Source organism: Bison bison, unplaced genomic scaffold, assembly GCF_000754665.1.
Source record: "Bison bison bison isolate TAMUID 2011002044 unplaced genomic scaffold, Bison_UMD1.0 scf7180017864285, whole genome shotgun sequence".
In the NCBI taxonomy this organism is placed as follows: Eukaryota; Metazoa; Chordata; class Mammalia; order Artiodactyla; family Bovidae; genus Bison; species Bison bison.
In genome coordinates, this window is record NW_011494857.1 from 486,444 (window position 1) to 501,478 (window position 15,035).

Below are 15,035 nucleotides of genomic sequence, written 5' to 3' on the forward strand. Positions count from 1 at the left end.
TTATGAGTACAGTCTGATGGGCTTTGACAAATGAATACACTTGTGCCAGCTCAATATCCCAGTTAAGATATACACTGTTTGTTTATCCCAAGAAATTCCCTTGCACCCCTTCCCGGTCAATCCGCCATCCCCAGGAAACCCTTAGTCTGTTTTCTTTCACTGTTTATTAATGTAGCCTGTTCTAGAGCACTGAATGGAATCGTACAGTTTGTATCATTACAGAGTTCTTCATTTGCACAGAGCAATGATTTTGAGGTGCAATCATCCTATTGAATGTATCAATAGTTCATTGATTTATTTTTCTTTTTTGGCTGCACCCTGCAGGATGTGGGATCTTAGGTCGCTGGCCAGTGATCCAACCTGGGCCCCGGGCAGTGGCAGCTCGGAGTCTTAACCATTGGACTACCAGGGAAGTCGCAATCATTGCTTTAAAAAATTTTTTTATTTATTAATTTTCATTTTTGGTTGCACTGGTCTTCATGGCTGTGTGGGCTTTTCAGTTTTCTCTAGGAGAGTAGGGGCTAAATTCTAGCTGCGCAGGCTTCTCATCCTGGTGGCTTCCCCTTGTTGCGGAGCGTAGGCTTTAGGATGAATGGGCTTCCGTAGTTGTGGCTCCCGGGCTCTAGAGCACAGGCTCAATAGTTGTGGCCCACGGGTTTCGTTTTTCCGCAGCATGTGAGATCTTCCCAGATCAGGGGTTGAATCCGGGTCTCCTGCTTTGGCAGGCAGATTCTTTATACCACTGAGCTAGGTCTGCCTACAGAATCTGAAGCATCAGCTCCACCATGGAGATACTGTCTGCCTATCATTTATTTATTTGTCTTTGATCATCATGTATGTAAAAGCCACAAAAATTGGAAGCTACCTTAATGTTCACCGGTAGGTTAATAAATAGGGGTGCATCTATCCCAGGAAATATTATACACCTGTTTAAAGAAATGAGAAAGAGCCATGGACTGACAGAGGAAAAGCTCTAAGATGTATTGTTGACTGAAAAAAGCAAGTTGCAGAATAATAAATACAGTGAGAGAGAACTTCCCTGGTGGTGCAGTGATTAAGACTCCATGCTTCCATTGCAGGGGACATGGGTTGATCCCTGAGTTGGGGAACTAAGATCCACATGCACCAATAATAATTATAATAAAAATAAACAATCTCATTGACCACCAGTTGCAAGGGAGGTTGGTAATGATGCGTTTTAGGTGAGCGCATTTCTGTCTCAGACAAAACTGGAGTTCTACGTACGACTAAGGAAGGAGAGAATTGATGTTGAACAATAAATCTCTGCATTTTAAGTTAAGCCCACTCAGGAAAGATCCTGAACATTGGACTCAGTTCCTTGCCCTCTGTACTCTGGGCAGAAGAGAGCCATGGGAGACTTTAAAGCAAGGTAGGCTATGTAAGGGGGCTTCCCTGGTGGCTCAGCAGTAAAGAATCTGCCTGCAATGCAGAAGCCACAGGAGACACAGTTTTGATCCCCGGGTGGGGAAGATCCGCTGGAGGAGGCCATGGCAACCGACTCCAGTATTCTTGCCAGGAGAATCTCATGGACAGAGGAGCCTGGTGGGCTACCGTCCAGGCGGTTGCAAAGAGTCGGACACGACTGAAGCGACTTAGCATGCATGCACACACAGGTTATCTGGACCCCTCCCAGCAGTCACTTTTTAGAATTGCCTGGGGCCCAGGGACCCTCAAAAGATTTGGAGATAGAATTTATGGAGTCTGTGAACTTGGATAAGGAAAAGAGATCGCCTGCTTCCCTGGTGGCTCAGTGGTAAAGAATCTGCCTGCCAATGCAGGAGACACAGATCTGATCCCTGATCCGGGAAGATCCCACATTCCTCGGAGCAACTAAGCCTGTCTGCCTCAACTATTGAGACTGTGATCTAGAACCTGGGAGCCTCAATTACTGAAGCCTGGGCCCCTAGAGCCTGTGCTTCGCAACAAGAGAAGCCATTGCAATGAGAAGCCCATACACCACTACAGAGCAGGCCTAAAGTAAGCAAGTGTTAGTCACTCAGGCACGCCCGACTCTTTGCGACCCCATGGACTGCAGCCCACCAGGCTCCTCTGTCCATGAGGTTTTCCAGGCAAGGATACTGGAGTAGGTTGCCATTTCCTTCTCCAGGGAATCTTCCCGACCCAGGGATCGAACCCAGGTCTCCTGCACTGCAGGCAGATTCTTTACCGACTGAGCTACAAGGAAAGCCCCAACAGAGTAGGCCTCACTCGCTGCAACTAGAGTAAAGCCCTTGCGGGATCGAAGACCCAGCATAGCCAAAAATCAATAGCAAAATAAAATTATTTTAAAAAAGAAAAAGAAACTGCATCTTTCTTTTCAGTAACCTCCAACTAAAATCCAACATTTCATTCTGTTTTTGTGGCAGGTTGTATTTTCTGCAGAAAACACAGAGACAGGCCTCTGTAGACAGGCCTTCCAATTTTGTACAAAGATGGGCCTCTGTCATTGGATAGAAGCCAAGGAACTGAGTCCAGTGTTCACCATCTTTCCTGCCTGGGGGCTTAACTTAAAAAGTAAGATCTTCAAGATCTTGCCACTTCCCCATTAAAAGATGAAGTTTGTGTCTCTCCCCCTTGAGCCTGTTTGACTACCTTGCCCAATAGGGTTCAATGAAAGTGATGTTATGTGAGCTCTGGGGCTAGGTTATAAAAATGCCGTGTACTTAGTTCTGCCTTGTTCTCTCTGGACAAACTCTTAGAACTCAGCGTCCATGCTGTGAGGAAGCCCACGAGTGCGTGGAGAAGGCTGCGTGGGGAGGACTTGAGGTCCCCCTACCCCGTCCCAGCTGAGCTGCTGCCCAACAGCCAGTTCCAACTTGCCAACCAGGTGAGTGAGCCATCTTGATAATGGGTTCCCCGACTCCCAGAGGAGCTGTCTCACCTGTTGCCTCATGGATCCGAGATGAGCTGTTTCCACTGAGCCCCACCCCAAATGTAGATTCAAGAGCAAAGTAAATGATTGCTATTGTTTTAAGCTACTGAGTTTTGCAGAGGTTTACTCCATATCAGTGGATAACTCATATAGTTACGAATGTAGGTGACAACCCACATTAGCAATACCTGTGTCGTATTGGCAATACCTGTAACTTTGTTTATTCTGGAATCTCTTATCCTACTGCTAGAAATCACAGCTATTTCCAAACCATACCAGAGCTGTTGCAGATGTTTGAAATATTGTTTCAATTCCACTTTGGAATTATAGAACCTACTAGTTCTTCTCCCTTAATACATGAATAAAGAAGCATGGGACTTCCCTGGAGGTCCAGTGGTTTAAGACTCCAAGCTTCCAATTCAGGGGATGTGGGTTCGATCCCTGGGCAGGAAACTAAGATCCCACATGCCAAGTGGTGAAGGGAAAATTTAAAAAGAGAGAATTCCAGAATGAGATAATGGTGGTTGAGACTCGATATTGGTCCCATAGTGCAGCAGGAAGCCCCCAAGACGGCTGCTAAAAATCCCCATTCTTGGCATTCCCACACAACTACATTACATTTATATATGTAAGTGATGGGAAATTAGAGACATAACTCCAAAAATAGTTAATGACCTAAAGGACAATAACTTTGGGGATTGTCTTTCTACTTGAAAAACCATCATTTCATACGGTATTGATTTCAGACTAGTCAACATCTAACTTAACTGGTACGGGCACTCTCAATCAGTAATAAACAGAAAGTCAAGGGATTAATAGATACACATCACCATATATAAAATGAACAATGATGACCTACTGAATAGCACAGGGAACTATATTTAATACTTTGTAATAACATATAATGGAAAAGAATGTGAAAAAGAATATATATATATATAGCTGAATTGCTTTCCTGTATATCTGAAACTAATACAACTTTGTAAATCAACTATACTTCAATTAAAAAATAAAATTAGAAGGCTAAAATAATATAAATAAGCAAAATGTAATTTTGTAAGCATTTTAAATCTTAAGAATTACAGAAATAGTTATATAATAAAATCCATCAAGGAACTTCCCTGGTGGTCCAATGGTTAAGACTCCATACTCCCAAGGCAGGGGGCACGGGTTTGATCCCTGGTCGGAGAACTAAGATCCCACACGCTAAAACAGTGTGGCTAGAAAACCAAAACCAAAAATCATCAATAATGTACTCAAAAATAAAAGTAAGTCAAAGATACGTTTCCCTGGAAGGCGTGCCTGCTTAGTTGCTTCAGTCCGACTCTTTGTGACCCTATGGACCATAGCCCACCAAGCTCCTCTGTCCCTGGGGATTCTCCAGGCAAGAATACTGGAGTGGGTTGCCATTTCCTTCTCCAGGGGATCTTCCCAACCCAGGAAATTGAACCCACGTCTCTTGCATCTGCACTGGCGGGCAGATTCTTTACCACTAGCGCCACCTGGAAAGCCCTCTTGTGGAATAGTGAACTCACTCGGTCGTGTCTGACTCTTTGTGACCCCGTGGACTGTAGCCTGCCAGGCTCCTCTGTCCGTGGGATTCTCCAGGCAAGAATACTGGAGTGGGTTGCCATTAATAGGGGTTGACAAATAGCAGGCTTCTGGCCATAACCAGCCCATAATCTGTTTTTATAAGTAAAGTTTTATTGAAACACATTCTTTTATGTATTGTCTATGGCTCTTTCCTTTTTTTTTAATTGAAGTATAGTTAATTTACAATTTTTTGTAAATACATATGCATACATGTATATGAATTCTTTCTCAGATTCTTTTCCATTATAGGTTACAGATATTGCATAGGGTTCCCTGTGCTGTACAGTAGGTCTTTGTTGTTTATCTAGTTTATGTACCGTAGTGTGTATATGCTAACCTCAAACTCCTGATTTATCTCCCCTCCCCTGCCCCGTGGGTCTTCTTTCACTTCAAGATCAGAGTCAAGTGGTGCTGATACAGGCCATACGACGGCAAAGTCTAAAATATTTTTTCTGGCCTTTATAGACAAAACATTTGCCTCCCCATCCCTAGAGTGTCAGAGGATACTTAGGTGGGCTTCTTAGTGCCTAAAGCTGTACTATGGCTGCTTCCCATCACTTACGTATGTAAATGTAATATAGTTGTGTAGGAAACGCCAAGGATGGGGATTCTTAGGGGCTATCTTGGGGGCTGCCTGCTGCGATCTGGGACCAGTATCACATGGGGCGCAAATAGCTGACTATTATCCAGCCCCGTTTGTGACACTCAACCTAGCTTTCAAAGCTATGGTTGAAATGTTCCTCACCCCTGTCCCTCACCAGCCCATAACATTCCTGACCACGCCCCGGGGGACCTGCTCTGTTCCCCGTGACCTTGATGACCTTTCTGCATCCATCTGGTTGTCCTCAGGTCACCTTCTGGCTTTGGGCTTGTGTGTCTGCATATCTGCTATTAATTTAAATGAGACAGAGTCTACCTTCCGAAGGCAGAGAATGAAAAGTTGCGGGTTTTAGCATATAGGGACAAGAATGCATGCCTACAATGCTCTGTTGGTTTGATGAAAGCATCTCATCAAGGATGCCTTCCAGGAATTCAGAGCTGGCGGTTAAAACGAGATTAGCAGAGAGGAGAATTCAAGGAGCATGATTACATTGCAGACTGGGGCCGCAGGGCACAAGGGCCTGGTTTTGGTTTTGTTTAAGTCTGGTGCTGGATAATTGGTGCATATACGTAGAATTAATTCATGAAGCTGTTCACTTCTGAAATATGTTCTCTTATACGTATGCACTTGGCTGATGTTGTTGTTCGGGTGCCAAGTCGTGTCTGACTCTTTTCGACCCCGTGGACTGCAGCATGCCAGGCTCCTCTGTCCTCTACTAACTCAGGTCCATGGAATTGGACATGTTTATATTGATAGTCCAATATAAACTTTAAAAAAATTCGATTGTCAAGGAGACAAATTATCCAAGAACTCCTTAGTGTCTCAAGCTTTTTCGATTGAGTGTCTTTAGACACTGTGCCACCGAGGCTGTGTGGCTCTGGGCAAGTTACTTAACCTCTTTGACCCGTAATTTGTGCATGTGTAAAAGGAAGGTAATGCTTATCGAGCAACATTGCCTGAGATAACCAGAGGCAGCCTGAGTCACTGTCACAGAGGATGTTGAAGACATATCACTGCTGCGTTTGTCACGTGTTGTGCTTAGCCACTCAGTCCTGTCTGACTTTGTGCGACCTCATGGGCTGTAGCCCGCCAGGCTCCTCTGTCCATGGGGATTCTCCATGGCCCTAATACTGGAATGGGTTGCCATGCCCTCCTCCGGGATCTTCCCAACCCAGGGATCGAACCCAGGTCTCCCGAATTGCAAGTAGATGGATACTTTACCATCTGAGCCACCAGGGAAGCCCATAGGTTTTGTCATAGTTGTGATAAATGGATAAAGATATGGAAAATGCAGAACTGCCATGCCAATAAATGGATAAGTCACAAGGCAGAACTACAATGGATTCCCAACCTGTGGGAAAGCTTTTACCCTCCTTCTTTAAAACAAAAAAAAAGTATTTATTTATTTGGCTTCACTGGGTCTTACTTGTAGCACATGGGATCTTTAGTCGAGGCATGTGGGATCTAGTTCCCTGACCAGGAATCGAACCCAGGCCCTCTGCAATGGGAGAGAGGAGTCTTAGACACTGGACCACCAGGGAAATCCCTTTACCCTCCTTCTTAATTCTTTTAGTAGTACGTTTTGCTTTCTGAAATGATCTATCCCTTTATTTATTGACTTGTTTACTCTCTCACCCCTCCCCTCATCCCCTGGAATGAGCCCATTTTGTTCATTGCTGCATCTCCAGCGCCCAGAACTATGCCAGCCATAGTAGCAGGTGGTCAATAAATGTTTAGTGACTCAGTGAATGAATACAGAAATGACAATGAGACTCAGTTTTTCACTGACCAAGAGGAAAACTCTAATAAATTTGATAACATTCCATAGGGAGGATGTGTAACACAAACTCTACCGAATCATCCATTTTGTAAACGAGTGGAAGTTGTTTGCCTTTCCAGAAACTGACTTGGCACTCTTACCCAGTAATTCTGTTTCCGGGACTCTATGGGAAGGACCCTTGTGGCTCAGACTGCAATGCAAGAGATGCAAGTTCAATCCCTGGTTTGGAAAGATCCCTTGGAGAAGGGAATAGATACCCACTCCAGTATTCTTGCCAGGAGAATCCCATGGACAGAAGAGCCTGGTGGGCTACAGTCCATGGGGTCACAAAAAGTCAGACATGACTGAGCAGCTTTCACTTTTCTTTCATGGGAAGGACATAACCTTAAGATCTGCAGGAAAGCTGATGCACAAAGATTTTCTCTGTTGCATTATTTGTATCAGTAAAAAAAATAGATGCAAAAGATATTTGTAATCATAAGTTGAAATATTTATAGTAATAATAAGCTTTAGAGGAAAGGTTCTGTAAAGTATGGGATAGCAACGTTATAGAATGTTATGCAATCATTTTAAGTGAAAGGGGAACACGTTTTTATGATGGACTAAATCAAAATAAGCAGAATGCAGAAGTGCTGTGTAATGTATTCTCACCATGAAATGGAAGAAAATTATTCAACTTGGAATTAATGGAAGGCTCCAGAGCCAATAATGGAGACAGAATCACCAGAGGGTTTGCTTTTCCATCTTTTGCTTATCTGTAGTTCCCAAACTCGCTCCACACCATGCGTGGATGCAATTTTTTCTTTTTCTTTTTGATAATCACAAAGCAAGAAAATCATTTTCAGAACCAAGGGTTTACTCCCGCTGACCAGTCAAGGATTCAGTTCTGGAGATGGTGGAACAAATCCAAAATGCAGAGATGGCGCTGGGTGTAAACATAATTATCCCAGAGAACACTTGGCAAGGAACCAAATGTCCAACCAGAGGCAAGTGAGGAAGTAAACCCTACTCCACCCATAGAAACCTAGGCAGGCATCAAAAGTGATGTTTACGAGCAGCCTGAAGCACCATGGCAAATGTTTATGTGGAGAGCCGTGTGCAAAACAGCAAGATATAAAATGAAACATGCAAAGAAGAAAACGAAGAAAATGACATATGTAATATCATCCCCTCTGCATATTTGTGTAGTCATTTATGTGTATATATACACAGGCACACATATATGTACATAGAGAGGATTTTATGTATATATGGTGGCTTAGTCGCTAAGTTGTGTCCGACTCTCGCAACCCCATGGGCTATAGCCCGCCAGGCTCCTCTGTCCATGGGATCCTCCAGGCAAGAATATTGGAGTGGGTTGCCATTTCCTTCTCCAATATATATATATATATATATAGGGGCACAGAGGGGGTTTTATATCCCCGCAGAAAACAGTGGGATGAGTAAATATAAATGTGTATTATGTTTAAATTATAAATATATATTAAATATAATATTATATAAACACATATTAATATTTTGTAGATTTATATTTTAAATAGTGTATTTATAAGAAATGTATATATATTTATATATATGAAATTAAGAGACAAAAACAGGATGCCAACCACCTAATTTAACAAAGATAAAACCCTTAAAAATAAATATGTCAATTTATAAAACATTTCTGCCAATTTAAAGTAAACCATGCAGAAATGAAAAAAAATATGTCAGAACACTATTCCTGGTTATTTCTTGGTGGTGGACCCCCTGGGGGTTAATCTTGCCCTTTCCACTTTATGAGCTGCCCTTGTGGCTCAGCTGGTAAAGAATCCACCCGCAATGTGGGAGACCTGGGTTCGATCCCTGGGTTGGGAAGATCCCCTGGAGAAAGGAAAGGCTACCCACTCCAGTATTCTGTCCTGGAGAATTCCATGGACTGTATAAGCCATGGGGTGGCAGAGAGTCAGACACAACTGAGCGACTTTCAGAATTCAAAAACTTTGGATTCTTTTACACACAGCTGTTCAATGAGACTGTGTTCAAGTTCATAGAGAAAGTCCCTTGGTCACTCGATGTCTTTCCTAGGGGACCCACTCTTTTTGTCGAATGTGTTTCCTCACAGTGTCTTCTCCCCCATACTCTCCCACATATTTAAGTCTTCATAAATATACACTTTTGTAGGGTTTTTTTCACCTGAATATTGCGTAGTGTCCCAGATGAACTGTCCAGCAACTTGCTTTTCTCACTTAATAGGCCTCAGAGAACTTAATCTGTCACCAGCCCTGTTTTGCGATTTTAATCTGCTGCGTCACATTTCATAGCAGGGTGAGTCTCAGTTTATTTGATCACTCCTATTGGCGGCGCCTAGGTGGTTCCCAGCGCTTTGGCTGTGACACACAACAGCGCTGTGAACATCCTGCGGGTTGAAGGTCTTCTCCAGGGGAGGTTAGGAGCAGTGAAATGATAGCATGAAGAGGACACGCGTTAAAAGGCTCAGGAGCCCTGCCAGCGACCCTCTCCTCTTCCTCCTTTTTAGTAATCATTAGGCTTTCTGTTTTGAGCCTATGTTTTCATGAAAACAAACACACAGTATGATTTGGAAGAATGCAAATTTGCACGTCATTTTCTGGGCTTCCCTGGTGGCTCAGTAAAGAATCTTCCTGCAGTGTGGGAGACCCAGGGTTCAATCCCTGGATCAGGAAGATTCCTGGAGAAGGAAATGGCAACCCACTCCAGCATTCTGGCCTGGAGAATCCCATGGACAGACGAGCCTGGAGGGCTACACTCTCATAAAGAGTGGGACACGACTGAGAGACTAACAGTTTCTGGGAACCAGTCACGGACGCTCCTGGGCTGACGGATAAGGCTCCTGTGTCTCCCTGCAGTGAGCATCCAGTGTGTTGAGGGTGACCTGGTCCCATCTCAGGTCATCAGTTTTAAATATGGCAGTGTGTACATGTCAATCCCAATGTATCCCTCCTCCCCACCTTTCCGCTTTGGTAACCATAAGTTTTCTAAGTCTGTCTGTTTCGCAAGTAAGCTCATTAGTATCATTTTTAAAGATTCCACGTATAAGTGATATCATACTTATGATAAGTATCATTATGATAAATCATATGACCTCCAATATAAAAACAAACAAAAACAAAACAAAAACCCCACAAGTAAAAACAAACAATCTGGGACTCGAGATTGGCATCTGAAGATGGGCCAGTCTTGTGGGACCAAGCCTGTGGAGTCTGTGCTGACTCTGGGTAGTTAGTGAAGTGAATTGTTGAACACCCAGCTGGTATCTGGAGAATTGGTGGGTGTGGGGCGTGGCATTGAGGGGGAGAAACCATACATATTGGTGCCAAAAGTGTGAGTGGAGACAGTTTTCCTTTGCCCCCTTTTTACTCACATGAATATACTGATAAACTACTTCAAGCACACAGAAAAATCAGAAGTATTATACGATGACTATTGCATACCCATCCTTCAGAGTCGTCGTAGAATTTTCATTCAGTTTGCTTTCTGGCTTATCTTCCCATCCACTTTTTACACTGAGATGTAATTGGCATACAACATTGGGTAAGATGAGGTGTACAATATGATGACCTGATACGTTGATCTGTTGCAGCGTGATTACTATTGGAGCGTTAGCTAACACCTTTATCATATCTCTTGATGATCATTTCTGTTTTTGTGGTGGGAACAATTAAAATCCACTCTTGGGAGTTCCCTGGTGAGCAGCGCTTAGGATTCCAGGCTTTCACTGCTGTGACCCAGGTTTAATCCCCACCTGGGGAACTGAGATCCTGCAAGCCTCGAGGTGTAGCCAAAAAGTAAATGAATAAACAATAAATAAAATCCAGTCTCTTAGCAACTTTGAAGTTTGTGATCCAGGATTGTTGTCTGCATTCACTACACTGTACATTGGATCTCCAGGACTTATTTATCTACCGGCTGCAGTTTTATTGTTTTTTTCAAGTCAGATTTACTCAGCCCTAATTTACATAATAATCATCCAATTCCATACAATAAAACACAGCCTTTTAAAGTACAGCCTGCAATGCGGGAGACCCGGGTTCGATCCCTGGGTCGGGAAGATCCCCTGGAGAAGGAAATGGCAACCCACTCCAGTACTCTTGCCTGAAAATTCCTTGGACAGAGGAACCTCGTAGGCTACAGTCCATGGGGTCACAAAGAGTCGGACACAACTGAGCACTTCACTTACTTAACTTTTAAAGCATATGGTTCAATGAATTTGTTTCCATTTACCTACTCACAGCTCTATTGATGTATACTTAACATACAGGAAACTGTACATATTCGAAAGTGCCCAATTTGCTAAGCTTTGATACGTGTACCCCTGTGAAGCCATCACCACAAGCAAGATGGTGACCACATCACCACCCCGAAAGTTTCCTGTGTCCCTTTGTAAATCCTCCTTCTACCCCACCCCACCCTCATCCCCAGGCACCCAATGACCTGCTTTCTGTCACTGCAGGTTAGTCTGCATTTTTTCTAGACTTCTATATAAATGGAAGCATACAGAATGTTCTATTTTTTTTTTTTTGGTCTGGCTTTTTTTTGCTCAGCAGAATTATTTTGAGGTTTGTCCACATTTTTGGGTGCTTCAGAAGTTCATTCCTTTTTATTGTCCAGCAGTATTCCATGGTCCGGTGGTGCCAGACTTTGTTGATTCAATTGCCTGTTGATGAACATCTGGGGTGCCTCTCCTAGTTGCTTATGGGGCTGCTCTTATGGCTCAGCTGATAAGGAATCCGCCTGCAATGTGGGATACCTGGGTTCGATCCCTGGGCTGGGAAGATCCCCTGGAGAAGGGAACGGCTAACCACTCCAGTATTCTGACCTGGAGAATTCCATTCACCGTATAGTCCATGGGGTCGCAGAGTTGGACACAACTGAGCGACTTTCACTTCATTCACTTCACATCTCCTAGTTGCTTATAATAAAAAATGCTGCTGTGACCATTCATGGGTTTTCCCATGGATATGTGCTTTTGTTTCTCTTGGGTAGAGACTCAGGAATATAATTGTTGGGTCATATGAGAAATGTAAATTTATCTATGGCTGTTCTGGGTCTTCATTGCCGCGAAGGCTTTTCTATAGTTGCAGAAAGTGGGTGCTCCGTTTCTCATTGCGGTAATTTTTCTTGCTTCAGAGCGCAGGCTCTAGGGCACATGGGCTTCAGTCATGGCGGCTCCCTGGATCTCGAGCACAGGCTCATTAGACGTGGCACACGAGCTTAGTTGTTCCACGGCATGTGGAATTCTTCCCAAATCGGGGAATGAACCCATGTCTCCTGCATTGGCAGGCGGATTCCTTACCACTGAGCCACCAGAGACGCCTATAAACTTAAATTAGTAAGAGTAGGGAGGGAGAAAATCTCTTCTGTTGAGACTTCCCTGGTGGTGCAGTGGCTAAGACTCAGGGCTTCCCATGCAAGCAGCCCAGGGTTTGAGCCCTGGTCGCAGAACTGGATCCCACGTGCTGCAGCGAAGAGTCTGCGCGCGGCAGTTATGGATCCCACCTGCCACGAGGGAGATCAAAGATCCCGAGTGCTGCAGCTAAGACCGGGCACAGCCAAAGAAATAAGTATTTAAATTTTTTTCTTCTACCCTTCTAGGTTCTTTTGGCTGGTCCAACGATTAAATTGAATTAAGACAAATCAACAAGAGAAAAACAAAGTTAGCTTTGTGTGCAGGAGACTTGCACAGACTCGAGAGGCTCAAGGACTGTCAGGCAGTTGAGGCTTAAATGACAGCCTGAGCTAAGAAAAAGCGAGAGGGGGTCTGGGGCTTCAAAGGGAAGGAAACCAGTTCATGGGAAGATGGGAAGTGTTTGGTTAACACATATTTGCCACGCTATGGAAAGACAATGGGACCCAGGGGAATTTGAACAAATGGGGACCTGGCCAGCCCCACCCCTCCCCCTCCAATTTAGTATACCTACCCATCCTCTTTGTATTAAACAGTTATCTCTGGGGATAGTTCTCTTCCTGGACTAGGCTCCCTATCTGAATTCTTTTAGGCAGCTAAGGGAGAGGCAAAAAGCATTTCTTGGGTCTGTTGGGCCTTGATTGTCTTCAGCTTAAAATAATCTATATACCAAAGTGGCAGGTGTTAGGGTAGCCTGTCCTAAACCCCATCAGTCCCCTCCTCTGAAACTTCTTTGGAAACTCCACACAGGAAAAGCTGAACTGGTAGATCGTTCCATTATTTCGTTGAATTAGTCTCTTAGTCTGGAAAATAGGTCAGTTCAGTGAAACAGTTGTGTCTCATTTTTAGGAGGTGGTAGTACAGCTGGGTTCCCAAAGTGAGGCCTATATTGCATGAGAAATGAGGTATTTAATAAGGCATTTCTATGGAAACAAAAGAAAAACAATGGTTAACGATTAGAGAAGATTAGAATCCCAGTTTCTGAGTTCTGAAGGCAGCCAGTTGAGAACATTTCTACGTGTCGGGCCCAGAACGTCTTCAGATGGAGTGGGGGCAAGCAATGGCAACATGACAGGTGTTCCTGGTCCGTATGTCTCTGGTGATCTTCTTCTTTTTCTTCTTTGTACTATTTATTTATTTGGCTGCCTTGGGTCTTAGTCATGGCCTGCAGGATCTTTAGTTGTGGCACGTGAACTCTTACTTTGCGGCAGGCAGGGTTTATTTCCCCGATCAGGGATGGAACCTGGGTCCCCCTGCACTGAGACTGCAGAGTCTCAGCCCCTGGACCGCCAGGAAAGTCCCCCTGGTGATCCTTCTGAGTGTTCACATAGCAACAACGGGCCTGAAGACTGTCCGTACACGAGCTGTTTGTGATTTTGCTATCCATCTGTCCAGCTTTAGTTTGCAAGGCTTTGGGAACAGGGCAGTGTTAGTCTTCAGTGATTCCAAGTCAGAACGGTAGGGAAAAAATTGGAAATGTTAGTATGGACAATAGTCAAATACTGGAGGAAACTAGATGAGTTCAGAATCTAGTTCGATTTACAGGGAGAAAACAAAATCTCAAAGACAATAAACAAAACTAAAATCTAATATGCAAAGGTATGTATTTTTAAAAAATGACTTTTATACTTTCTGTATTTTTTTAACAAATACTCTTTTCTTAAAAAAAATTTTATTTTTGGCATCATGAGGTCTTGGTTGCATCATGCAGGATCCTCACTGCAGCCTGTGGGATCTTTTGTTGCAGTGTTTGGACACTTACTTCATTGCAGTTCATAGACTTCTCTCTAGTTTTAGTACAGCGTCTCCAGAGCACATGGGCTCTGGTGTTGCGGCACCAAGGACTCAGTTCTCATTGGCATACAGGATTTTAGGTTCCCGACCAGGGATCGAACCTGTGTCCCCTGCATAGTAAAGAGGATTCTCAAACACTGGAGCAGCAGAGAAGTCCCAACACATGTGTGTATTATAGTGTCTACTGAAATATAGTTTTTTACTCTCTACAATCACCCCAATTTCCATCAGAGAGAACCACAGAAAGATAAATTTGTTTGCCAATTAAGTCTGGTTTCGGAAGACTTGGCTTGATTATTTACATATGTGCAGCAAGAATAGTGGACATGGAACAACAGACTGGTTCCAAATAGGAAAAGGAGCACGTCAAGGCTGTATGTTGTCACCCTGCTTATTTAACTTCCATGCAGAGTACATCATGCGAAATGCTGGGTTGAATGAAGCACAAGCTGGAATGAAGATTGCCGGGAGAAATATCAATAACTTCAGATATGCAGATGACACCACCCTTATGGCAGAAAGTGAAGAGGAACTAAAAAGCCTCTTGATGAAAGTGAAAGAGGAGAGTGGAAAAGTTGACTTAAAACCCAACATTCAGAAAACGAAGATCATGGCATCTGGTCCCATCACTTCATGGGAAATAGATGGGGAAACAGTGGAAACAGTGTCAGACTTTATTTTTTGGGGCTCCAAAATCACTGCAGATGGTGACTGCAGCCATGAAATTAAAAGATGCCTACTCCTTGGAAGAAAAGCCATGACCAACCTAGACAGCATATTAAAAAGCAGAGACATTACTTTGCCAACCAAGGTCCATCTAGTCAAGGCTATGGTTTTTCCAACAGTCATGTATGGATGTGAGAGCTGGGCTATAAAGAAAGCTGAGCACCGAAGAATTGATGCTTTTGAACTGTGGTGTTGGAGAAGACTCTTGAGAGTCCCTTGGACT

At 43.7% G+C, this 15,035-nt stretch overlaps 1 protein-coding gene across 1 annotated transcript in view; it reads left to right on the forward strand.

The window, feature by feature from the left end:
- Positions 1-1,370: 1,370 nt before the first annotated feature.
- Positions 1,371-15,035, forward strand: part of SULT2B1 (sulfotransferase family, cytosolic, 2B, member 1) — a 61,706-nt gene continuing 48,041 nt past the window's right edge. The window contains exon 1 of the mRNA XM_010849697.1: positions 1,371-1,390. Coding sequence (XP_010847999.1) covers positions 1,371-1,390 — 20 coding nt within the window. The remainder of the gene's footprint in view (positions 1,391-15,035) is intronic.